The sequence below is a fragment of the Hylobates moloch genome, unplaced genomic scaffold, assembly GCF_009828535.3.
Source record: "Hylobates moloch isolate HMO894 unplaced genomic scaffold, HMol_V3 SCAFFOLD_14, whole genome shotgun sequence".
NCBI lineage: Eukaryota > Metazoa > Chordata > Mammalia > Primates > Hylobatidae > Hylobates > Hylobates moloch.
The window spans coordinates 64,769,458-64,794,952 of record NW_026652289.1 but is presented as its reverse complement, the minus strand read 5'-3'; the positions used below and the strand labels follow the sequence as shown (position 1 = coordinate 64,794,952).

The window sequence follows — 25,495 nt, the reverse complement described above, 5'->3', positions numbered from 1 at the left end:
CATATTGATCCAAATTTCATACATTTTATCATGTACATGATACATTAGACTTACAATAAAGTCTAATTATTAGACTTTGTCAGTGGATTGTGCTTGCAGAAATACAGAAGTAACATACTGACCATAGGTGAGGAGTTTTTTACATCGTTAACTGGATTGAGCCAATTGTAGTAAAAGATTTTTGCTGTTACCTGGATCCTCCTGCAGTTGTTACCTCAGCATACCACTGTAGTCCTTGACTCTCAGATTAAAACTTTTTGGCTAGGTACTGGTGGCTCACACCTGTAAGTAATCCCAGTACTTCAGGAGGCCGAGGCTGGAGGATTACTTGAGCCCAGGAGTTCAAGACCAGCCTGGCCAATATAGAACGTCTCTACAAAGAAAATAAAATTGTTTCATCCTCCAAAAAAAAAAAAAAAAAAAAAAAAGATATGGAAGTTATCCTGGATTATCTGGGCGGGACATTGTAATCACAAGGATCCTTAAAAATGTAAGACAGGCTATGAAAGACGATATGGAAGAGATGCAAAGAGATGCAACGTTGCTGGCTTTGAAGATGGAAGAAGTGGGCTGTGAGGCAAAGAACCCTAGAAGCCAGAAAGGGCAAGGAAACAGATTCTTTCCTAGAACCTCCAGAAAGGAACACAGCCCCTACTGACACCTTGATTTTAGCCCAGCAAAACCCATTGGACTTTTTCAGAACTGTAAGATAATTTGCGTTGTTTAAACTGTTAAATTTGTGATGATTTGTTGCAGCAGCAATAAAAACTAATAGGCTGTCCCGCCTCACTCATTTCTCCCTAGAAGTAAAGGTGGCAAAACCAACAGTATTTCATGCTGTTCTTCCAGGGTAATTTTTAAAGACTCCATGGCTGCCCGTTTATGATCTGGGTATAGCTCCTGGGATAGATTTACTCCTAATTGTCCTTGTCCTGTTACATTAGTGTGATCACACAACTCCTTAGCTCTATCTTGCCTTACTATAAAGTATACTAATTTTCCCTCAAAAAATGAGTTATCTCATCCTTCAAGAGCCATGTTACCTTACCATTTAATTTGGATTTGACCTCTAAATACAGTTGAGTTTTAACAGTACCTATGCTTTTGAGATCCTTTGACTGTAATGTAAGGGTTCCGTGTGGAGCAAAGAGCAGTTAAGCAACATGAGGAAGAATCACAACTGGACAACCTAAAAGGAAGTTGCCCAGAATCACAGCAGTACTTAAAGTAGTGAATGGCTTCGTCAGCTATGAGGGGCAGCAAGCCCATGTCTGTCCTCTGAGCTAAGAAAATTCTGCTAGTGGCCTAGAATGGCTTGAGGCTGGTAATTGTGGAGAAATACCTGCTCTTAACAAAAGTGCTCTCCCTTTCTGGCACACCTTTCTAGTACCTCTCTGCGAATTAGTATTGGTCTGTCTGTATGCTCTTTTAATTATAAACAGAAACAGTTGAACTCTTAAACAGGCTTATCAGTAGAACCACTGGCTAGAATTAACAGCCAAAGGGAGTAGTGTGGGATATCCCAGCTAGGATTTTAGCTGCGAAAAGAAAAAAAAAAAAAAAAAAAGCAAGGGCAGTTCTTTGGCGTTATTTACTGTGTCACAAACAGTATTTTCATCACAGAGAATAGTTTCTTGCCTAGAAATTTAGCCTCTTTCACACAGGTGAATAGTTATGTGACTTACTGACTGCTAAGGAGTTTTTTTAAAATATGGGTTATTGGCCGGGCGCGGTGGCTGATGCCTGTAATCCCAGCCCAGGTGGGCGTATCAGGAGGTCAGGAGATCAAGACCATCCTGGCTAACACAGTGAAACCCTGTCTCTACTAAAAATACAAAAAATTAGCTGGGCGTACTGGTGGGCGCCTGTAGTCCCAGCTACTCGGGAGGCTGAGGCAGGAGAATGGCATGAACCTGGGAGGCAGAGCTTGCATTGAGCCAAGATTGCGCCACTGCACTCCAGCCTGGGTGACAGAGTGAGACTCCGTCTCAAAAAAAAAAAAAAAAAAAAAGGGTTATAAAGCAATGCTTATTTTTAGTATTGGTTTTGCCATTGAATTAATCAGTGTGTTTTCCCCTTCCCCCAAAGTAAATTCTTTATAAAATTTTAACTGTTGATTTAAAATTAGCTTTCTATACTTTAATAATACTAATAAAAATCAGCCTTAATCTTAGACATAGCATATGAAGTGTGTTATAATGTCCAGGTGGCTTTGTATTTTGATAATGTGCTATTATTATGGACTCAAATCTCATGGAAGACTTGTTTTCTTTTAACTGCTCCATGTGAATATAGGATACCATGAACATGAGTCCATTTCTTCTTTAAAAGTGGTTCTCCTCAGTTTTTTTAAAAATCTGATTTTAAGTAAAACTTGATAATTTTTTATGCCTCAAAGGCCAACTGCGTTCAAGGTACTCTTCAACCTAAAAAAACTTAATTTTTCCAGTGCTGGAAATAAATTTGATAAGGACAAAAATAAAATATCAAAAGAGTTGGGCAGAGTGGCTCACACCTGTAATCCCAACACTTTGGGAGGCTGAGGTGGACAGATCACCTCAGGTCAGGAGTTCGAGACCAGCCTGGCCAACATGATAAAACCCTGTCTCCACTGATAATACAAAAATGAGCCAGGCGTGGTGGCGGGTGCCTGTAATCCCAGCTACTCAGGAGGCTGAGGAAGGATAATTGCTTGAACCTCAGAGGTAGAAGTTGCAGTAAGCCAAGATCGCGCCATTGCATTCCAGGCTAGGCAACAGAGTGAGATTCCATCTCAAAAAAAAAAAAAAAAAATCAAAAGAGAGAAAGTTGGGGAGGGGTACTGTACAATATGCGAGAGAAAGGGTTAACATACTTATGTGTAAGAAAAATGCAGACCTAGGGTGAGCGCAGTGGCTCATGTCTGTAATCCCAGCACTTTGGGAGGCCAAGGTGGGCAGATCACTTGAGATTAGGAGTTTCATACCAGCCTGGCCGACATGGTGAAACCCCGTCTCTACTAAAAATGCAAAAAAGTTAGTTGGGTGTGGGGGCACGTGCCTGTAGTCCTAGCTACTTGGGAGGCTGGGGCACGAGATTGCTTGAACCCGGGTGACAGAGGTTGCAGTGAGCCAAGACCACGCCATTGCACAATTAAAGAAAAAAAAAGAAAAAGAAAAATGCACACCTAAGTAATGCCAACTTAGCATAGAAAAATAGGTGAAGAACATAAAGACAAGTCACAGGTTCAAATGACCAGCAAATGAGTGGAAAGAAATTTTCACTGCTCAACCTAGTGAAGATTTTTTTTTTTTTTTGAGACAGAGTCTCGCTCTGTCGTCCAGGCTGAGTACAGTGGCTCGATAGCTCACTGCAACCTCTGCCTCCCAGGTTCAAGCAATTCTCCCTGCCTCAATCTCCAAGTAGCTGGGATTACAGGTACCCGCCACCATACCCGGCTAATTTTTGTATTTTTAGTAGAGACAAGGTTTCACCATGTTGGCCAGGCTGGTCTCAAACTCCTGACCTCAGGTTATGTAGGCACCTCTGCCTCCCAAAGGTTATCTTCCCACCTCTGCCTCCCAAAGTGCTGGGATTACAGATGTGAGCAACTGCACCCGGCACAAAGATTTTTTAAAAGAATGCTTAGTGTTGCTGTGGATGCTGCACTCTTATACACTTCTGGGGGAATGTAAATTGTTGGTCTTTCTGGAAGGGAGCTTAGCAGAGCCTTTGATACCACAATTCTACTTAAGAATCTATCCCAAGAAAATAATCAGATGTGGATGTATATATAGGATGGGTCTCACAGTAGTATTTGGTGGAACCTGGAAACTGTCCAGCATTAGGGGAATGATTATGTTTTATATCCATATAAAGGAGAGTTCAGTAACTAAAAGTGGGATTTTTGTACACTTTTTAATGACATGAGAAAGTGCTCAGGCAGTAGAGGGGAAAAAACAGGACACAGAGTTTTACATAGGTAGAAGATTAATTTTGTAAGAGAACTACAGAAAAAAGATTAGGATAGTAAGTATGGTCATGTCTATCTTCAGCTCTCTTAGAACTCAGCCATGTGTGATTTTTGGGATGGAGTCCCAGAGGATATCTGAGATTCACAGGTAGTTGTTATCTAGCTTACTAAGGGAACATAAGTCTGTTTTAATCACAGTTTGGGTTTGTTTTGTTTTTGAGACAGGGTTTTGCCCTGTCAGCCAGGCTGGAGTGTAGTGGTGTGATCATGGCTCACTGCAACCTCGACCTCCTGGGGTCAAGTGATCCTCCCACCTCAGCCTCCAGAGTAGCTGGGGCTACAGGTGCACACCATCAGGCCAGGCTACTTTTAAAAAAATTTTTTTTTAGAGACAGGGCCTCACTGTGTTGCTGAGGCTGGTCTCCAACTCCTGGGCTTAAGCAATCCTCCCACCTTGGCCTCCCAAAGTGGTGGGATTATAGGTGTGAGCCACCACATGTGGCCACAGTTTGGGCTTTTGAAAAAAGTTAGGTGGAGGAAGAGAGGTATTAGTACTCTCTGCAGTATTAGTACTTCACTGCAGTATCCCATTTGTGTGGATCTGTCTCTTGAGGGAAAGATAGGCTACTGTTCTAACACTGCTCCAGAAAATATTCTTAGTCATTAACCTTCCAAGTTAAGTAGTGGATGAGAAATGGAAAGTTGGCTTATTCATCTTTATATCACAGGAATGGGTCCTTCTAGGCATTTTTTAAATTTCTAAATTCTAACCTATGCCTTTTCTGTTGTTTTAGTCTCCCCTGTGAGCTACTAGTAAGTTACATTTGTATACATGTATCCTTAATGTATACTGGATTTTAATCTCATAGATCTCGATTTGGAGATGACTGGTGTCAGTAGGAAGTGAATGAAATCAGATGGCTTCATATGAGATCTATGTACTGTACAAGAGTGTAGGAAGGAAGTAGTTGTGGAAGAAGGTGGTTGGTTATTGGTGATGGGTGAAGCAAAAGGGAAATGCTGCCTTTGTATTTATCCTGTCTCTGTCTTTCTGCAGTGATTTTTTAGTTTTGTTTTTAAGATTGTTAAAGCAGCTCGAGGACAGGACCACTGTCTCTAACAGACTTGGAATAACATTTAAGCTTATACAACCAAGTGTTCATGAAACTTCATTAGCAGGGAATAGTTCCAGTAGAAGGATTGTTTGCTCATAGAAGTCTAAATGTTAGTATGTTTCTTTTCTTGTTCTTTTTTCTTCAAAAAAAATTTTTTAAGACTAGTCAAGTGCAGTAGTGAGAAGTGGGGAAATATCAAACAAGGGTTTCGATCTGTAACTGACTGAACAGTCAATTGAGATAACTCACTACCCTCAGACCTGCTAACAGTGTCTTTTCTGAAATCTGTCCCCAATATTTAGATGAAGCTATTTGCAAATTTAGAGTACCCAAATAGATTGTCGTTTCACTTCTTTCTGTTGGATCAGAAAAGGTCTGTCTCCAAGGAACAAACTCCCTCAGATTTGTTAAGGAAATGTGTCATAAAAGGTTCCTTAAGCCAGGTCTTTTAACTGATTTGCCCTTAGGGTCTGACTTCAAAACACTGCTTCAAAAGCCAGATTCTCAACTTTCAGTTCATGTTCTGCACAATCCAGCTTTGTTCACTCTGGTACCGGTCTGGGGACCCACCCCACCCTTGTTTGTGGCTGATCACTGAACTTTGAATAAAGGCTATGGACTGACTGTATTTTCACCATGTGCCTACTAGGCTAAGCATGATTAGTTTTTATTCTCCTAGCTTTAATAACACCCAATTCAATAACACCCAATGACACAGGGCATTATTGAAAATTATATTTGTGTGAGTTAAGGATGAAAGGATAAATTTTACTTTTAACAGCATTAGAACATAGTGTTATACCTTCCTTTGCGTGTCAGATGGGTCAGTAATATCCACACAACTGGGCTTCAGTTAACAGTTTAGCTGAGGCTACAAAGTAAGCATGGGTCAGAGCTTGAGTTCTGGGCTCCAATGCAGTATCCTGGTCACTAGAATGTGCACAGTCAGCATTTGAAAGAATAAAGGTCATCAACTGAGAAAGAGAAATACATTTGGACATGTTCTTTTGAAAATTATCTGTGTGTACACATACCCATGTTGGTATCATGTGCTTTGGGGTAGGGTATTTGAGCGAGGTTATGTTGTTAGAAATTAACCCTAAAATGTATAGACTTATTTTTGCTCTGTCATGACTTGAGCAGCACTTACTTTACTGATAATGATTTGCTGCTTATTGAACTGGCTGACTGGTGGCAACTGAGGGAGGCATTAAAAGTTGCTTTCTAGGCAAGTTGGGTTTGTTTTTCATGGTAGTGTTTTATTCAGAGTATCTCTTTGTTTTCAGAGTAAGCACCAGTCTCCAAAGAGAACTACATCCCTTCTTCCCATCAACAATGGCTCCAAAGAAAATGGGATCCATGAAGAACAAGACCAAGAGCCACAGGATCTCTTTGCAGGCAAGTTTGGACTCAAAAATTACTCTAGGAACCTTCTAAATGGCTTTGTTAAGTTGCTGAGTTAAAGTCAAAACCAAAAAAAAAAAAAATGTATTGGGCACATAACTTTATGTAAAGTACTTTTGTGGAGGATTCCAAAGTACATGAAATACAGACCCTGCCATCAAGATTCTTTCAGATTTAGGGAGTAAGATATAAATACACAATTGATTAAGAAGGTGAGTTAAACTGTTAAACAATAACAGAAATGCAGCTGGAGGAATGATAGAAATACTAAGTCACAGGAGCTCAGAGGAGTGTGAGACCAGTGACTAAAGCAGTACCTGTAGCCTTGTGTGACCAAGACTAGGAGTAAGAAATGCATTTGGTGTCATAATCCAAAAATGTGCATACTGGTACAAAACAGAAACAAAAGTTTTATTAAATGACTTGCCCTTACTACTTCTAATACAGCCTGAAACTTTCTATTGTTTCCTTTTTCAGTGCTCTTTGCAACACATTGAATTGATTTCACAATCCACCAACAGGCTGTAACCTCCAGTTTGAAAAACACTAGTATAGGACAGTTTCTCAACCTTGGCACTATTAACATTTTGGGCTGGATAATTCTTTGTTGAGGGGTGCTGCGCTGTTCTCAACAGAGGGGGTGCTTTTGCCCCCCAGAAGACATTTAGAAACGGTTGGAGACATTTTTGGTTGTCACAGCTGGGAGTACTACTGTTATCTAGTGGGTAGAGGCCATGGGTGCTGCTAAACACTCTATAACAGGACAGGCCCTCACAACAAGGAATTGTTTAGCCCAAAATGTCAGTAGTGCTATTGTTGAAAAAATTTTGTCTAAAGTGATCTTGGGCCGGGCACAGTGGCTCACACCCGTAATCCCAGCACTTTGGGTGGCCAAGGTGGGTGGATCACTTGAGGTCAGGAATTTGAGACCAGCCTGGCCAACATAGTGAAACCCCATCTCTACTAAAAATATAAAAAATTAGCTGGGTTCCATGGCGCACACCTGTGCTCCCAGCTACTCAGGAGGCTGAGGCAGGAGAATTGCTTAAACCCTGGAGGTGGAGGTTGCAGTGAGCTGAGATTGTGCTACTACACTGCAGCCTGGGTGACACAGCAAGACTCTACCTCAAAATAAAGAAAGAGAGAAAGAAAGAAAGATAGAGAGAAAGAAAGAAAGAAAGAAAGAAAGAAAGAAAGAAAGAAAGAAAGAAGAAAGAAAGAAAGAAAGAAAGAAAGAAAGAAAGAAAGAAAGAAAGAAAGGAAGGAAGAAAGATCTTGGAAGAAGCAGGATTTATGTAGGAGAAAAGGAAAAAGGGGCCCCATGGTTAGGCAGGAAGTATAAGGTATGTTTGAGCGGCAGTCAGTAAAGTTGGTGGACCACAGCAGGACATTCTTGTAGAAGTCATGGAAGATAAGGCTGGAAATGTAATTTGGAAACGGATTTGGGGAGGACCTTAGACGTTAATAATTCGAGTCTGGATTTTCATCTTAATGCCAATTAAAAGCCATTGGCAGCTTTGTGTAAGGAATGTGGTATGGGCAAAGTAATGTTTTAGGAAGACTGACCTAGTGGAATTGGAATTATATTAAATTAGTTGCAGTGGGCAGAGACCAGATAATTTTTAGAAGGCAATCACAAACGAGTTCAAGAATGAAATAGCAAAGACTGAACATAAGGTAATAAAAGCAGGAAAGGAAAGGTGAAAACTTTTCAAAAGGGAAATCAACAAAGTCTGATTTTAGTGATTGAATATAATGGGTATCAAAAAAAAGTGGGGATTGAAGACAAAGTCAAAAGGTTTCAAGTCCAAGGGTTGAGAAGAAAATGGTATCATTATAGAACCCCATTCTAAAGAAGAAACTGGCTTTGGGAAAAAAGTTAGCTTTGGTTTTAGATACTTTAAATTTGAAATGCAAAGGGAAATACCCAGGAGGTGACTTGAACTTTTCTTTCCTACCTGAGGAAAGACAAGAGCTGGACATATGGGAATCATCTTTCTAGAGGTGGTAGTTGAAACTTCCATGTGAACGAGATCCTCAAAAGAGTCAATGGTGAGGAGGGAGAAAGATGAGGGTGGAGGGTAAGATCTTGGGACGACTCTTACGTTAGAACCTTGGTAGGAAATTTAAAAAACATACAAGGAAAGAAGAGATTAGAAGAAGGAATAGAAAAATTGAGATTTTCCACTTCCCTTCATCCCTGAAATTCAAATATACAGTATTTATTCTGATACTGATTATTTTTTGGATAAAATTTGTGAAGGAGGCCAGGCACGGTGGCTCAGGCCTGTAATTCCAGCACTTTGGGAGGCCAAGGTGGGAAGATTCCTTGAGCCCAGGATTTAAAACCAGCCTGGGCAACATAGCAAAACCTCATCTCTATTAAAAAATAAAAATAAATTTCTGGAGGAGAAGTGATATGAAGGCAAATAATGAATTGTCTTTGGTTATATGGCAGATTGAAAAGAAAGTGAATTTTCTATCTTTGGGACCTTAACATCTATATGATCTTTCATTATAAGAAGACCTGACCTGATAGTTTAGTGTGATAGTTGCCCAGTGATTGGGTTTTATACACATGAACATGTAGATCTTTATTAGGGTCATATTTGTTCATAGCGAGGATACTGATTTACCTCATTCGCCTACTAGTTTTTTAAGTAGCCAATACCTGCCTCACTTCTAAGAAAGGAACATAAGCTATCTCTAGAATGGAATGTCTACAATGAGACATTTAGTTTAGGACTTCAGTAGCTTCTCAGTTGTTTTAGATATTTGACTGTGGAAACTTAAATGTTCTGATTTCATTTTTAAATAATAAATCTAGTGATGATCAGAGTCTCTCATGGAGCCTGAATGCTTTTCCAGTACTCTTAACAGGAGTTCAAAGAGAAAAGCATGTTTTAATATAAGTTTTGGCATCTTTATCACATGAATTTCGGTAGAAGATACACAGCTCTTCAAAAGGCTTTTTTTTTTCTTTTTCTTTTTTTTTTTTTATGAGACAGGGTCTCACTCTGTTGCCCAGGCTGGAGTGCAGTGGTGTGGTCATGGCTCACTGCAGTCTCAACCTCCCAGTCTCAAGTGATCTTCCCACCTCAACCTGAGTAGCTAGGACCACAGGTGGGCACCACCACACCTGTTAATATTTGCATGTTTGTTTTGTTTTATTTTTTGTAGAGACAGGCTTTTGTCATGTTGCCCAAGCTGGCAAAAGGTTTTTAGTAGCATTCTAAAGGGCCAAATATTTTAGATGAGTGATACTTCCTGTTTCATTTCCAAACATGTTTGTTAACTAAATTATTTGTGTGGGATCTGTGTGATGTGAATATCCTACGCATACTTCAACTAGTTGCTTGTTTCAGAGACTCCTAATATCCTAGCGTGTTCATTATATGTATCGTTAGTCCTCGAACAATGCAGGCGCAGTCAAAAATTTGTTTATAACTTCCCCAAAACTTTTCTAATAGCCTACTAATAGCCTACTGTTGACTGGAAGCCTTACCGATAAGATAATCAATTAACATGTCTTTTGTATGTTACATGTATTATATACTGTATTCTTACAATAAAGTAAGCTAGAGAAAATTATTAAGAAAATCATAGGAAGGGAAATGTTTACCTTTCATTAAATGGAAGTGGTTCATCATAAAGGTTTTCATTCTTGCATCCTCACATTGAGTAAGTAGGCTGAGGCAGAGGAGTGGTTGGTCTTGCTGCCTCAGGGTGGCAGAGGCAGAGGAAAATTCATGTATAAATGGACCCATGCAGTTCAAACCTGTGTTGTTCAAGGGTCAACTGTACTTTTTTGCTTGTTCGTTTTATACTCCCACCCCAGAGTCAGATTGTGTTACCACCTTTCTCGCTTTCCTGATAGGGATCAGATTTCATTTCTAACAGTGTGGCAACCCTGTTTGCAGACTTGATTCACATTTAATGATTAGAATACTGATCTGGGACTTGATTATGCTATACGCATATATGCATAAACCATCATCTCTGGTTTCGTTTAGCCCCAAATGAGAAAGAAGAAGAAACAGCATTCTTTGAATTTCCTAAAATTAAAAAAGAATACCTACTGATCAGACCAAACCCAAATTGATATTTATGTTTTCTGTTACCAAAAAAGAAAAAAAGTTTGGACTGTTTAGGCTTAGAGCATCTAGTTCCATTGCTCCAAGTTGAAAGTGCATTCTTTTTATTTGCATAAAAAATTTTAATGCCTAAGAATGGTACATAATGCTATTTTTAAAGTCCCTTCTCTGGAGCACTGAGGGAATGAGTCGTTCTGTTCAACTGAGTTCTCCCCAGATAGACAAAGGCAGACCTTAAGCATTATTTTTTAAACTGTTTTGAGTAGAAAGATTTTCAGATATTACATGTCTTTTTTCTCAAATTGGATAGCATATATTAAGTATAATTTAACCTTTACAAGGAGATCTAAACCATTAGGAAAAATTCTTAAACCATGACAAAATAACAGTGCTGTCATCAGGTGTGGAAAACTGCCCTTTCCCAAATGTTACTGTGCTTGTATCTTGGCTCCATTTTTTTCTAGCTTATAGTTTTCCTGACTCTTCCTTTGACGTCATTTTTTTCCTGTCAGTATGCCTGCCTCTTCTATCATATTGGTGTGTAAAGCAAATATCTGAACTTCTTTTACAAACAATTTTTTTTTTTTTTTTTGGAGACGGAGTCTCCCTCTGTCGCCCAGGCTGAAGTGCAGTGGCGCGATCTTGGCTCACTGCAACCTCTGCCTCCCTGTTCAAACAATTCTCCTGCCTCAGCCTCCTGGTAGCTAGGACTACAGGCTCAGGCCACCATACCCGGCTACTGTTTTTTTGTATTTTTAGTAGAGACGGGGTTTCACCATGTTGCCCAGGCTGGTTTCAAACTCCTGAGCTCAGGCAGTCTGCCCACCTTGGCCTCCCAAAGTGCTAGGGTTACAGGCATGAGCCGCTGTGCCCAGCCTTTTACAAACAATTATAACAAGAATAAATAGGGCTCATATAATGTTCTAAAGGAATACTCCTAAGATTAAAATTGACAAACTAAATTAGCTGGCTGTGGTGGTGTGCACCTGTAGTACCAGCTATTTAGGAGGCTGAGGCAGGAGAATCACTTGAACCCACGAGGTGGAGGTTGCAGTGAGCCCAGATCGTGCCACTGCACTCCAACCTGGGTGACAGAGTGAGACTCTGTCTAAAAAATAAATAAAATTAAAAAAAATAAAATTGATAAACCTATTTTGGCTGTGTTGTCTTTTTGCTTATCCTTGGTTCTTGCCTAAATTCTAGGTAGGAGAGGGTAGCCAAGTGGGTGTATTTGGAAAGGAGAAGGAGAGGTTGTTCTACTAAGCCTGTGCTAGAAGAGCACTTCCCTTACCTTCCTCCCCTTTTCTCCTTGTAAACATTTTATGACTCTTAGTCTAAGAGCCTCTGTGTATTGAGAGTGCTTGCTATTGTTCTTGTAAGTTCTTAGCCTACACAAGTTTAGCCTTCAAAGACTCATTACTGACCTTCATTTTAAAATATCAACTTCATTTTAGATGCCACAGTGGAGCTATCCTTGGACAGCACACAAAATAATCAGAAGAAGGTGCCAGCCAAAACACTCATTTCTCTTCCTCCGCAGGAAGCCACAAATTCTTCGAAGCCCCAGCCAACCTATGAGGAGGTGAGAATCTGTGTTCTTGGTCTTACCGCTTTTAGATGTTTAGGACTGTGTACTGCCAGTCTGAAGTGTAGTTGAGTATGAACCTTGGGAAAATATTTATGACTCTTGAAGGAGATCTTTATGGTTAATGGACAGCCAGAATCCAATACAGGAGGTCTTTCTTGGGCAGAGTATCTATTGCCCAGAGCACAAAGGCTTTCAATGGTTACTAAAGATACTTAGTGTGTGAAGCTTCCATATTCAGGAGTATAGTTTCTCCTCACTCCCTTCCTAGCCTGCAAGAGGCAAGTCTTTCTAAATCTGGCAGTTATTCATTGTCATCAAAATAAGATTTTAAGGGGATACATGTAACAAAGACTTGTAAGCTGGCTCCTAATTTAAAATTTTGAGAGTTGGTTCATTGGGATTGTTGGGAATGGACAAAAGCTGAACACTGAAGGATACATCTTGATTTTATTAGATTGGTGTAAGGTTATTACAGGGTAAAATTGATAGCTTTTTTTTCATGTCAACTCTCATGATTTGTCTTTTCTTTAAAAAGCTAGAGGAAGAAGAACAGGAGGATCAATTTGATTTGACAGTCGGTATAACTGATCCTGAGAAGATAGGTAAGTGGTTCTTAGGACTCCTTGTGATGTTAGGATGTGGCTGTGGAAAGCATAGGTAGCTAATTTCAGGATGGCTACCCCCAGAGTTGAACTAGCCAATGTGAAGTACTTCATTAGTATCTTTTCTGTAAAAGTAGACCCCTTGCTATGTTTCTGAGGCCAGAGACTGCAGTTACTCAATGCGTTAGTCAGTCTTTTCTTGGCTTCAGGAAGAACAATCAGAGTCATCAAATACTACTAGAATCCCTTTTTATTTTTATTCTTTTGGTTTTTTTGTTTTTTAGAGACAAGGCCTCATTTTGTCACCCAGAATGGAGCGCAGTAGTACTATCATAGCTCACTATCACCTCCAGCTCCTGGACTCAAGCAATCCTCCCACCTCAGCCACCCCAGCCGCCCAAGTAGCTGGGACTACAGGCACATGCTACCATGCCGACTAATTTTTTTTTTTTTTTTAAGAGATGGGGTCTTGCTATGTTGCCCAGGCTGGTCTCAAACTCCTGGCCTCAAGTGATCCTCCCGCCTTAGCCTCTTAAAGCACCGAGATTACAGGCATGAGCCACCGCACCCAGCTAGAGTCTCTTTTTAAAAACCCCAACAGGCCAGCCATGGTGGCTCACACCTGTAATCCCAGCACTTTGGGAGGCGAAGGCAGGCAGATCACTTGAGGTCAGGAGTTCAGCCAGGCCAACATGGTGAAACCCCATCTATACTAAAAATGAAAAAATGGGCCAGGCGTGGTGGTGTGCGCCTATAATTGCACCTACTCAGGAGGCTGAGGCCAGAGAATCGCTTGAACCCAGGAGGTGGAGGCTGCAGTGAGCTGAGATCATGCCACTGCACTCCATCCTGGGCAACAGAGCAAGACTGTGTCTTAAAAACAAAACAAAACAAAAAAACAACATTATCTTCTCCTTCAGAGTTGATAAGACCATTTTACTGTCTTTTGAGATGGTAAATTCCATGTAAGCACCCTAAAAAATACATGTTCTAAAATTGAGGGACACTGAACTTATTTTTTCCCTCAAGAAGTTTGAAACTCTCATTTATACACATACTTTTGATAACCTTATGAGGTGGGGAAGTCTATCTGTGGGATCCAGGTTGAATTGTACTCAAAATTGAAGTTAGATCTTCTAAAAGCATAACACTTAACTTTGTCTAGACTTGGATTTTTAGGATGGCTTTCCCCTCTCCCAAGCTTGCAAGAGTTATCCCTGAGTGGAGAACAATAGGCCTCATCTTTCCTTGTTCTAGCTGTAGTCCCTTACGGAAGAGGCTATACAGAGCCTGTCTTCCTAAACAGGAGTGGTGTTTATACAGTTAAGAGGACAAATGTAATTCTCAACTCCTGGTCTTTTTGGAACTAGGGACAGGAACTTGTTAGACTTTATGCCAAAATGGTTGTCTTTTTTTTTTTTTTGTCTGTCCCCCAGGCTGGAGTGCAGTGGTACGATCACAGCTCACTGCAGTCTCGACCTCCCCAGGCTCAGGTGATCCTTCCACCTCAGCCTCCTGAGTAGCTGTGACTACAGGTGTGCATCACCATGCCTGGCTAATTTTTTTTTTTTTTTTTTTTTGAGACAGAGTCTCGCTCTGTCGCCCGGGCTGGAGTGCAGTGGCGCAATCTCGGCTCACTGCAAGCTCCGCCTCCCGGGTTCACGCCATTCTCCTGCCTCAGCCTCCGAGTAGCTGGGACTACAGGCGCCCGCCACCGCGCCCGGCTAATTGTTTGTATTTTTTTTAGTAGAGACGGGGTTTCACCATGGTCTCGATCTCCTGACCTCGTGATCCGCCCGCCTCGGCCTCCCAAAGTGCTGGGATTACAAGCGTGAGCCACCGCGCCCGGCCTAATTTTTTTATATTTTTTTGTAGACGGGGTTTCACCATGTTGCCTAGCCTGGTCTCCGGCCAAAATGGTTGTCATTAAACTGTTGATTTTAGGCCAGGTGCAATGGCTCACATGTGTAATCCCAGCAGTTTGAAAGGCCAAGGCAGGAGGATCACTTGAACCCAGGAGTTCAGGACCAGCCTGCCCAACATGGCAAGACCATGACTTTACAAAAAGTAAAAAATTAGCCGTCTCTACAAAAAAATAAAAAATTACAGAGGCATGGCAGTACATGCCTGTAGTGGGAGGCCGAGGTAGGAGGATCACTTGAGCCTGGAAGGTCAACGCTGCAGTGAGCTGAGGTAACACTACGGCACTCCAGTTTGGGTAACAGAGTGAGATCCTGTCTCAGAAAGAAAAATTTTTTTTTTAATTTGAACTGTTGAGTCTTACTTTTCCCAGACTGTTGGACTGGTAGGATGTTTTTGAGCATCTTACGCAGTTCTTCATCTAACAGAAAAGGAAATTGAGGACCAAAAAGGAAGTAGCTTTCCTGTGAGGGCACAGTGTGGCCCATGATAGATCCTGGACCAGGACTTTGGATGATATGTCTAGATTCTCTCTTGCTTCTCTAATATTTATGGATATTCTATAAACATTAATTTTAAGCTAGTTATTCACTGCTTTAAATCCTTGGTGGAATAAGATGAATGAATGGCACTTATTCTCTTAAAATGTAATAAGTCATGATGTCTGAACCAGGAGAGGGAACATACTGGTTTCCTAAGGCTGCTGTAGCAAAGTACCACAAACTGGTTAAAACAACAGAAATTTCTCACAGTTTTGGAGGCCAGAAATCTCAAATCCTGGTGTCGGCAGGCCATTCTCACTGTGAAGGCGCTAGGGAAGGACTGTTCATGCCTCTCTCTCAGCTTCTGGCAGTCTCAGGCCTTCCTCGGCTTGTCGATGCATCACTTCAGTCTCTGCCTTTGCTGTCATGTGGCATCCTTCCTAAGCATCTCCACATTGCCTTCCCTGTATGCATGTCTATCTCTGTGTGCACATTCCCTCTTTAACAAATAAGGACACCAACCTGAGTGGAGTAGGGCCCACCCTAATGTCTTCATTTTAACTCAATTACATTGGTAAAGACCCTGTTACTAAATAAGATCACATTCTGAGGAACTGGGAGTTAGAACGTAAAACATACCTATTTTGAAGGGGACACAATTTATCCCATTACAGAGAGTAATTTAAACAGCCCATGGATCAGATGCATTTAAACACAAATCACTCTTGGTGATAAGTTTTCATCTCTTTGCACTGTAGTCTAGTTTCTTAGTCATGTTGATGCCAAGAAACCAGCTAATTAAAATATTTTCATATTCAAGACCTGATCTTTATAACAACACATTCTGTTTGTGTGGGCTGTTTATTCAACATGTGCTTCTTGTTCCTGCACACATCTAAATAATTTAGAATTTAACTTTTACCAGGATATACTTTTTAGAGCCTTGGTAATTTGCATATGTTATCTTCAACTCTGAAATTATTCTGGAAATTTACGTAAATTTAAAGCCTTGTATTACTAGCTCATTTGCAGATCTGTGTGCTCTCTATGTACATGCAATATGTCTCTTTTCATGTACATTGCCTAAGTAAAAGCAGCTGAGAAACAAAATATCTGAAGATCCTGCTTTTCTGTTTTCTCTGTGTTTGCATTTAGACTTTCTTAATTGGAGGCACTAAATTGTGGGATTGACTTCTTGGACATTTGACCATAACTATTCCGCTGTGAATGAAATTTTGAATATTCTATAAAATAAACTTAGATTTCTTTTTTTTTCTTTTATCAGTAGTAAACATCCTTAGTAGTATTGGGTAATGTTAGTAAGGTGGTTTAGAAGAGAACTAAAGTTGGTAATCAGTATAAAATAATTTCTAAAGTTTAGCTTATAGTTTCTGTTTTATATACACCCTTTTGGTAGGGGCTGGAGAAGTATAGCAGACAAGCCCTGTATTCCTATGTAATCTTCAAATTCTTGGTAAATTTTTCAAAAAGCAGGCATTTCCAGCCATCTTATTGAAACCAAGTTATAATGTGTGATGCTGCTGATCCAGTACTGCCTGCTCTTCCTTCCCTTGGCCCCTCACCCCTCACCCCAGAACCAGTTCAGGGGCTTAAGCAGCTGGTAACTGTTGACCTAGGTTTTCCTGTTTGATGTGGGAAGGAATCAAGGGTGGGGGAGGCAGGGAACAAAACCAACCCCAAACACCATAGTCCAGCACTGGAGCTATGTCTGTTTGGATTCCAGAATATGTCTTTTCAGTTCTCAGGGTATCAGTGGCATCTTTATCTCCTTAAGTGGTCTAGGTCAGGACATCACCACAGACAAAAACAATAGCTTGAATCCCAAATTATTTAACAGTCAAAGGCTTTTTCATAAAAATAATTACTCCAGGAAAGGGAGATTTGTGTGACATTAGGCAGCCAAAGTGTCTTCCTGCCAGACCCTTTGCTCTTGGTGAACATGCTAGATCAGAGAGGTCAGTGTACCCCCCGGCACCAATGGAGGGGGTTGTGACGATGTTTCTGAAAGAGCAAATCGAGCCCAGAGCTAGCCTAGGGTAGAACTACTTGTTTCCTTTTACATCAGTTGCTTCCTTCTCCTCCTGCTTTATACAGCAAGAGAATTGTTTGGTTTCGGACAGATGTGTGTAGCCAGCCCAAATATTGGCATGGTAACAACTGATGGATTGTCAGTATCCAGTGCTGCTTTGTGGAGGGTATAAATGGAGCCTGGCCTGGCTTTGGAACAGAGGGCTGACTCTTTGTGTAACTCAAACTGGGGCCCAGCCAGCATCCATGGGGGCTTACTATGTGCCACAGAGGCCCTGAGGCAAAGTAGGAACTGGATTCTAAGATTGCATATAAAGCTTGGAGATGAAACAAGCATCCCTTCTTATCCAGGGTTCCTGTGGCTTTTATGATTCCTGGTTAAATGTTAGCTGGATTGGCACTGCTTTGGTTTGCAAGATAATCTTCTGCTTTCTTGTTCTCCCACAGGGGATGGTATGAATGCATATGTAGCCTACAAAGTTACAACACAGGTGAGTCCAGGTGACCCTGCTGATGACCGTCTTCATAGACTTTGGTGCTTATACCAAGGTCATCATTCAGATTATTTCTGGGTATCTCCTTTGTTTCTTTGCCAACATCTTCATGTTTACTCAAGATGGAGCAAGCCTGCATCCCCTTGGTAATCTCATCTGGGTACTCCAGACTGAGTCTTTTTAATACTTTTCCAGAAAGCTAACATTTCAATGTGGTTCTATTAAGTCGTGGTATATCTGATACAGCCCCATCCTTCCTAGAGAACCATGTGGTTTGGAGCTAGATTCACAGATTGTCCTAAACTATCTTTTAAAATCTTCAATGCTTCTGAGGTTTCAGAGAGCTTTTTTTAATACTTAACCTTTTGCCCCACTGGTCTGCTCTTCTTTTGTATATAATATTAATGCATACAAAATGTACACAATGTTGTATACAAGTTATGAAGCATAATAAATGAAGCCCTAAACTTACCACTAGTCTTAAGTTGAGTACCATTGGACCCACCTGCATGTTTTTCCATCATATCCCCTGCCTCATACCTTAGAGATGCCCTTTCTCCTGAGTTGTCTCTCATTTCTTTTATAAGAAATCTTTACATATATATACATATATATACACATATACATATATATGTGTATATATATGTATATGTGTATATGTGTATATATATATTAGACTGTTTTGCTTTGTTTTGAGTTTCATAAAAATAGTATCATGGGGGCCGGGCGCGGTGGCTCACGCCTGTAATCCCAGCACTTTGGGAGGCCAAAGTGGGCGGATCACGAGGTCAGGAGATCGAGACCATCCTGGCTAACACGGTGAAACCCCGCCTCTACTAAAAATACAAAAAAATTAGCTGGGCTTGGTGGCAGGCACCTGTAGCCCCAGCTGCTGGGGTGGCTGAGGCAGGAGAATGGCGTGAACCCAGGAGGCGGAGCTTGCAGTTAGCCGAGATCGCGCCACTGCACTCCAGCCTGGGCGACAGAGCGAGACTCTGTCTCAAAAAAAAAAAAAAAATAGTATCGTGCTGATAATTGTGCTTGCTTTATTTAGCATTGTTTCTCTCACCCATCCTTGATGGTCATAGCTGTAGTTAGTTCATATACCACAAAATATTTATGTTTTCCTGTTGTGAACATTTTCTGCTGTCAACATGTTTCTGGTTTTTGTAACTGGGAACTTTCTTGCACGTCTCTAGTGCACACGTGGAAGGGTTTCTCTAGAGTGTGTAACCAGGAGTAATTCCTGTGGGTCATAGGTACTGCAAATATTGGACACAAAGAATACAAACTGTTTTTTAAACTCTTTGTATCAATTTATACCCCATCAGCAGTATATAAAAGTTCCCATTGATTCACTTCCTTGCCAGCAATTGGTGAGGCCAACCTCCTTAAATTTTGCCTATCTGGTGAGTTTAAAGTGAACTGTCATTGAGATGTAGGCCTAACCTTTTTTGGTAGAAATCTGCTTTGTATTGTCTCTCTACTACTTGTTGGCCTGCGTCCTGTGAGCTCTAGATTATGATACTTTAGAGGTTACTGTCTACAGCTTAGACATTTTATCCAATTCCCACCCTGCTCATCACCTGCTTCCCCTTCTTAGAAGCACTTTTTTTTGTCTGTCTTTAGTTTGGCTGCTGTAATTCCAGCAGCTAATACCCTTAAATAAATCAATGAGGCTGGGTGCAGTGGCTCACGTCTGTAATCCCAGTACTTTGGGAGGCTGAGGCAGGTGGATCACCTAAGGTCAGGAGTTTGAGACCAGCCTGGCCAACATGGTGAAACCCCATCTCTACTAAAATACAAAAATTAGTCGGGCGTCGTGGCAGGAGCCTGTAATCCCAGCCACTCAGGAGGCTGAGACGAGAATTGCTTGAACCCGAGAGGCGGAGGTTGCAGTGAGCCAAGATTGCACCACTGCACTCCAGCCTGGATGACAGAATGAGACTCCATCTCAAAAAAAAAAAAAAAAAAGGCAGTGAAGAATGAGCTGGGGGCCGGGCGCGGTGGCTCACGCTTGTAATCCCAGCACTTTGGGAGGCCGAGGCGGGCGGATCACGAGGTCAGGAGATCGAGACCACGGTGAGACCCCGTCTCTACTAAAAATACAAAAAATTAGCCGGGCGTGGTGGCGGGCGCCTGTAGTCCCAGCTACTCGGAGAGGCTGAGGCAGGAGAATGGCGTGAACCCGGGAGGCGGAGCTTGCAGTGAGCCGAGATCGCGCCACTGCACTCCAGCCTGGGTGACAGAGCGAGACTCTGTCTCCAAAAAAAAAGAATGAGCTGGGTATGGTAGTGTGTGCCTGTATTCCTAGCTACTTGGGAGGCTGAGGTGGGAGGATTGCTTAAGCCCAGGAGTTTGAGGCTGCAGTAAGCTATGATTGCACCAATGCACTCCAGCCTGGGCAACAAAGTGAGATCCTATCTCCAAAAAAAAAAAAAAAGTCAATAAAAGATGAATGGATTACTGGTTACTGTAGAATTCTAGAACTGAACATTTCTTTCTTTAGAACAAGAGTTCTTAACCTGGGAATGAAACTGTATTTGAATTTTTTTTTTTCTCAAAGGTCACCATGGCTTCAGATGTATTTGAATTTAATTGGTTGCCTTTATAATCCTATATATTTTTTGCATTTAAAATCATTATTCTGAGAAGAGCTCCTTAGGCTCCCAGAATGCCAAAGGGGGAACTATAGTTTTAAAAAGTTTAAGACTCTCTGCCTTGGAGAAAGTTATTTGCCTGGTGACTGAAGGGCAGGGATCTGGGAAATGGGTTTCTTTAATGTCAATAGGATGACTTTCAAGATACCATCCCCTATTTGGAATGAAATTGCCTTGTTTTTTTTCCTGTCCCCAAGACGAGCTTACCATTGTTCAGAAGCAAACAGTTTGCAGTAAAAAGAAGATTCAGTGACTTTCTGGGTCTTTATGAGAAGCTTTCCGAGAAGCACTCTCAGAATGGCTTCATTGTCCCTCCTCCACCAGAGAAGAGCCTCATAGGTAAGCCTGTGGTCTTTCATTCCACTTGGATTGTTTTCCTTTGCATTCTCTCCAAAATTCACTTACTGTTTAGTATATGAGACTACTTCTATTAACAGTCTTGTGGTTAGAAAAGAGACATTTCCAGTGTTTTCCTACCCTGGAGGTCTAGAGAAAAATAGCATATTTTGGCATGTTCTCCTTGGATGCAGTAGGAGCTCTGGGTTTAGCCTCCAGAGTTGTTATGTTCATTTGTTTTCTGTTGGTCTGCAGGAGTCTTAAATGATTGCTGTTGCCTCCAGATTGAAATAGACTACATTGGATTAGGGGTCAGAGGAAGGAACCTCTTCATTTTTTTGTTTGTTTTTTTGGTTTTTTGGTTTTTGTTTGTTTGTTTGTTTGTTTTTGAGGTGGAGTCTCACTCTGTCACCAGGCTAGAGTGCAGTGGCGCGATCTCAGCTCACTGAAACCTCCGCCTCCTGGGTTCAAGCGATTCTCCTGCCTCAGCCTCCAGTAGCTGGGACTGCAGGTGCCCACCACCATGCCCAGCTAATTTTTGTATTTTTAGTAGACAGGGTTTTACCACATTGGCCAGGGTGGTCTTGATCTCTCGACCTCATGATCCGCCCGCCTTGGCCTCCCAAAGTGCTGGGATTACAGGTGTGTGCCACTGCGCCCGGCCAGGAGCCTCTTCATTAACATCAGTTGATGTTTGTACTCAGGGTTCCATGGCTGCCTTTTTAAGAAAATGTTTACTCTGCAAGTCCTAGAGTTTAGAACCTTCAGCACTTAGAAACTAGTTTTCAAAAGTGGCTCTCATGTAAAGAACCTTTTGTTCAGCCAGGCGCGGTGGCTCACGCCTGTAATCCCAGCACTTTGGGAGGCCGAGGCAGGCAGTTCACGAGGTCAGGAGATTGAGACCATCCTGGCTAACACAGTGAAACCCTGTCTCTACTAGAAAGACAAAAAATTGGCTGGGCATGGTGGCGGGTGCCTGTAGTCCAGCTGCTTGGGAGGCTGAGGCAGGAGAATGGCGTGAACCTGGGAGGCAGAGCTTGCAGTGAGCCAAGATAGCGCCACTGCACTCCAGCCTGGGCGACAGAGCGAGACTCCGTGTCAAAAAAAAAAAAAAAAAAGAACCTTTTGTTCATCCCTGCACATAACAGAAGTGGCCTTCGGCTGTGTGCTAGCCTCTCACTGCCTTTCCTCCTCTTGACACTTTTAAAAAAAAAAAAAAGGATTTATCCTGTTCATGATGATTTATGGTTATTTTGCTTTTTAAATTCCATTCTAGGGATGACAAAAGTGAAAGTTGGGAAGGAAGATTCTTCTTCTGCAGAATTTCTTGAAAAACGGAGGGCTGCTTTAGAAAGGTAAGTGCCATACAGCAATTTTCCTGAATAACGTGAGGACAGATGAGAAGCTGAAAAGTGAGTCTAAATGATGAGACAGTCCTTTGAGTTAGAGATGAAACGTGAAGGAATTGAAGTTGCACACCTCCATATTATCTCTTAACTTTTCCTGAGTCGCTTATTTTCCCACTTCTTGGGAATAGACCATCTTCTGTTTTTTCCCCATCCTGAGTGAGCAGGCAGTCATATTCTTAGACAATCAAATATGAATAGCTCTGAGGTTTCTTTCTGACCAGTTATTTTTCTCTCCCTTTTTGGAAATGTCAGGAATGTGAACTTGAATATGCTTACAAGGAGAGTCCTGCTTAAGTACCTTATCTCAGGGTACTTTAAGTACAAAAAGTACAAAAGACATGGTATCACTGCCAGCACTTTGTGACGCCCAGAACCTTCTGAGGCCAGCTCAACTAACCAGATGATAACTGCTTACCTTTTAGGTACCTGCAGAGGATTGTAAATCATCCTACTATGTTACAGGACCCTGACGTCAGAGAGTTCTTGGAAAAAGAAGAGGTTAGTATTCAGTGCAAACTGAATTTCATAATTTATATCTGCCCCTAGTGAAATGAAACTAGCTCATTCCAAAAATATGTGAGCACTTAACATGCCTAGTACTAGACTGTATCCTAGTTTTGTGTGAACCCCTGAGAGTGAGAAGTATTTTTCAGCCTTTGAAATAAAAGAAGCTCTGCCCAAAGTCAAAAGCAGTTGGTTGTATGGGTCAAATAGCAGCCTAGTATTGTCTTACTGGATCAACACAGTGATCTATTTGGCAGGTCCTTGGCATGTTGTAGGTTACTTCTTGGCTCAGATTGAATGCATATTTTATGCCAGGCGGGTCACTGGTTAAAAACCAGTTACCGCAAACCACAGAACTGCCATTTAGGAAAAGTGTTAATTGAAGTAGACCGTCTCTTTCACAGGCTATGCATAGGCTAGTCATGATTCTCAAAAATTGAAAACAGCCCAATTGCTAACAGTGGAAGAATTAAGTAAAATATATCAATATAACCAAATATTTGATTCTCATCATAAAGTATACAGAAATGTTAGTACATAGTCATATATGTTAAAATAATTACAAAATGTGAAACATGAAATAGCATATAAATACAGCTGTAGAAACATGTAAGTCATTAAGAATGAAAAGAAACACTGGAGTGAAATGTTTTATCTCACAGGAAAGCAAACTAGAAGGAAGTAAGTGACCGGGTAGGGCTATCATTTTGCTTTAATTTTTATTTTTAAATTTTTCTTTCATTTGTATATAGTATGTGTTACTCCAGTGAAGAAAATGATACTAAATAAATGAGGGGTTTTTTTCCTCTAAAATGAAATGTTTTCATTAAAAATTCCCTGTCAAATTCTTCAAATCTTTTAGTCTTTTCTTGTGGATATTCTTAAATCCCTTCTTCCTTTTCACCTTCTCGTCTTTACTCCATACCCCTAAGCAGGGTATGTCTGTAGCAGCACTGTGGACACTTTGGGTCAGATAGTTCTTTGTCGTAGGGGTTGTCCTATGCATTGCAGGGGGTTTTAGCAGCATTCCTGGTACCTACCCACTAGATCCAGGTAGCACCCCCTCCCCAGTTATAACAACCACAATCATCTCTAGACATTGCCAAATGTCCCCTAGGAAGCAAAGTGGCCCCAAGTTTAGAACTACTGCCAGGCCGGGTGCGGTGGCTCATGCCTTTAATCCCAGCACTTTGGGAGGCTGAGGCAGGAGGATCACCTGAGGTCAGGAGTTCGAGACCAGCCTGGCCAACATGGCAAAATCCCTTCTGTACTAAAAATACAAAAATTAGCTGGTCGTGGTGGTGGGCACCTATAATCCCAGCTACTTGGGAGGCTGAGGCAGGATAATCACTTGAACCCTGGAGGCAGAGGTTGCAGTGAGCTGAGATCATGCCACTGCACTCCAGCCTGGGCGACAAGAGCAAGACTCCGTCTCAAAAAAAAAAAAAAAAAAAAACTACTGCCATAGAGTCCTGAACACTAAAATCTGACTTTTTAGCATAGTATGCTGTATATGCTATAGATTTTTCAGTGTCCTTTCCATGCCCTGGGAGAGTACTGGGGAGACTGAACAGCAATCAGATTGTTTCTAAATATTTGGCATGCTTGACTACTAGGTTATCCCTGAAAGTAGCCTTGATCTGAATCAATAATTTTCTTGTCCTTGGATATTTGTTCACTGAAGAAAATTCGAACACAGCACAATTTCAGTGTCTTAAGTCTTTTAAGTCTGGTTTTGTACAAAGTACGCTAATCCAAGGGAACTTTTGACTTTTAACAAGAGTGTGCTTGGTACTTAAGCAGTTCATGCCTGGGTAGGCAGACAATCTCAATTTGAGGTCATCTGGCCACGTAACACCCTAGTCTACTTTTTTTCTGTATAAAATATCAAAAGCTGAAAATGTTGCTGATCTTTTTAACATGGTTCTTGATTTTTCTTTATGGACATGTTAGTTGTGGATTACTCAGACTGCCTTTGAAAACAATTTACAGTTCAAATAATTTGTCTGGCAAGTTTTGGGCATGCCATCTGATGGATACTAATTCTTCTGAACCTAAAATAGGGGCAGCAGATAACTTGCCATCCCTGCCTTCTTGGTCTTATAGCTGCCACGTGCCGTGGGTACCCAGACATTGAGTGGTGCTGGTCTCCTCAAGATGTTCAACAAAGCCACAGATGCCGTCAGCAAAATGACCATCAAGATGAATGAATCGGACATTGTGAGTAGCCCTGTGCCTCTTACCTCCACCTATACCTCAGGCTTATGGGTCAGAACCCCTAAGGAGTCCTGAAATTTCCGAGATTAGAAACTTTTTTATAAGATTTTTCAGTCCCTTTTTGAAAAACAACTGCTAAAGAAAGACTGTACTGCACCTATAAAAGTAATCTCATTAAAGTTCTGGGCTTTTGTGTTTCAGTGGTTTGAGGAGAAGCTCCAGGAGGTAGAGTGTGAGGAGCAGCGCTTACGGAAACTGCATGCTGTTGTAGAAACTCTAGTCAACCACAGGAAAGGTAACAAGCTCTGAAATGCACTTGGAGCTAGGGGAAATTGTTGTCTCTAGTGAACTGGAGATGGAGGGCATGCTGTTGCAATCCTCTCAGCCATCCAAGTTGAAATTCTCAGCCCACCTGGTCCTTGATGTTCTGATAAAAAAAGGTATGCCCTGCGTCTCCTGGCAGAAAACATGATTCAACCACTGTGGGCATTGTAATTTCTACCTAGGAGGGATGCAGGGAAGCCATCCCAGATACAGCATGACCTGGGATATGGGCTTCTGTTGATTTTGAGTTGATGGCTTACATCCAAAATGATGTCATACATGCTTTAGCTACATGGTCAAACCAGCAATGCGTAAATGCAAGGAAACCACCTGTCTCCTAATCCT

General features: G+C 41.4%; 1 protein-coding gene across 5 annotated transcripts in view; it reads left to right on the top strand.

The window, feature by feature from the left end:
- The window catches only part of SNX1 (sorting nexin 1), a 52,160-nt gene that overhangs the window by 14,221 nt on the left and 12,444 nt on the right, over positions 1 to 25,495 (top strand). For all 5 annotated transcript variants that reach the window (XM_058427314.1, XM_058427313.1, XM_058427312.1 and 2 more), the window contains exons 2-10: positions 6,354 to 6,465; positions 12,020 to 12,147; positions 12,689 to 12,755; positions 17,654 to 17,697; positions 20,558 to 20,699; positions 21,973 to 22,051; positions 22,528 to 22,603; positions 24,716 to 24,829; positions 25,028 to 25,121. In XM_058427314.1, the coding sequence (XP_058283297.1) occupies positions 6,354 to 6,465; positions 12,020 to 12,147; positions 12,689 to 12,755; positions 17,654 to 17,697; positions 20,558 to 20,699; positions 21,973 to 22,051; positions 22,528 to 22,603; positions 24,716 to 24,829; positions 25,028 to 25,121 (856 nt within the window). The remainder of the gene's footprint in view (positions 1 to 6,353; positions 6,466 to 12,019; positions 12,148 to 12,688; positions 12,756 to 17,653; positions 17,698 to 20,557; positions 20,700 to 21,972; positions 22,052 to 22,527; positions 22,604 to 24,715; positions 24,830 to 25,027; positions 25,122 to 25,495) is intronic.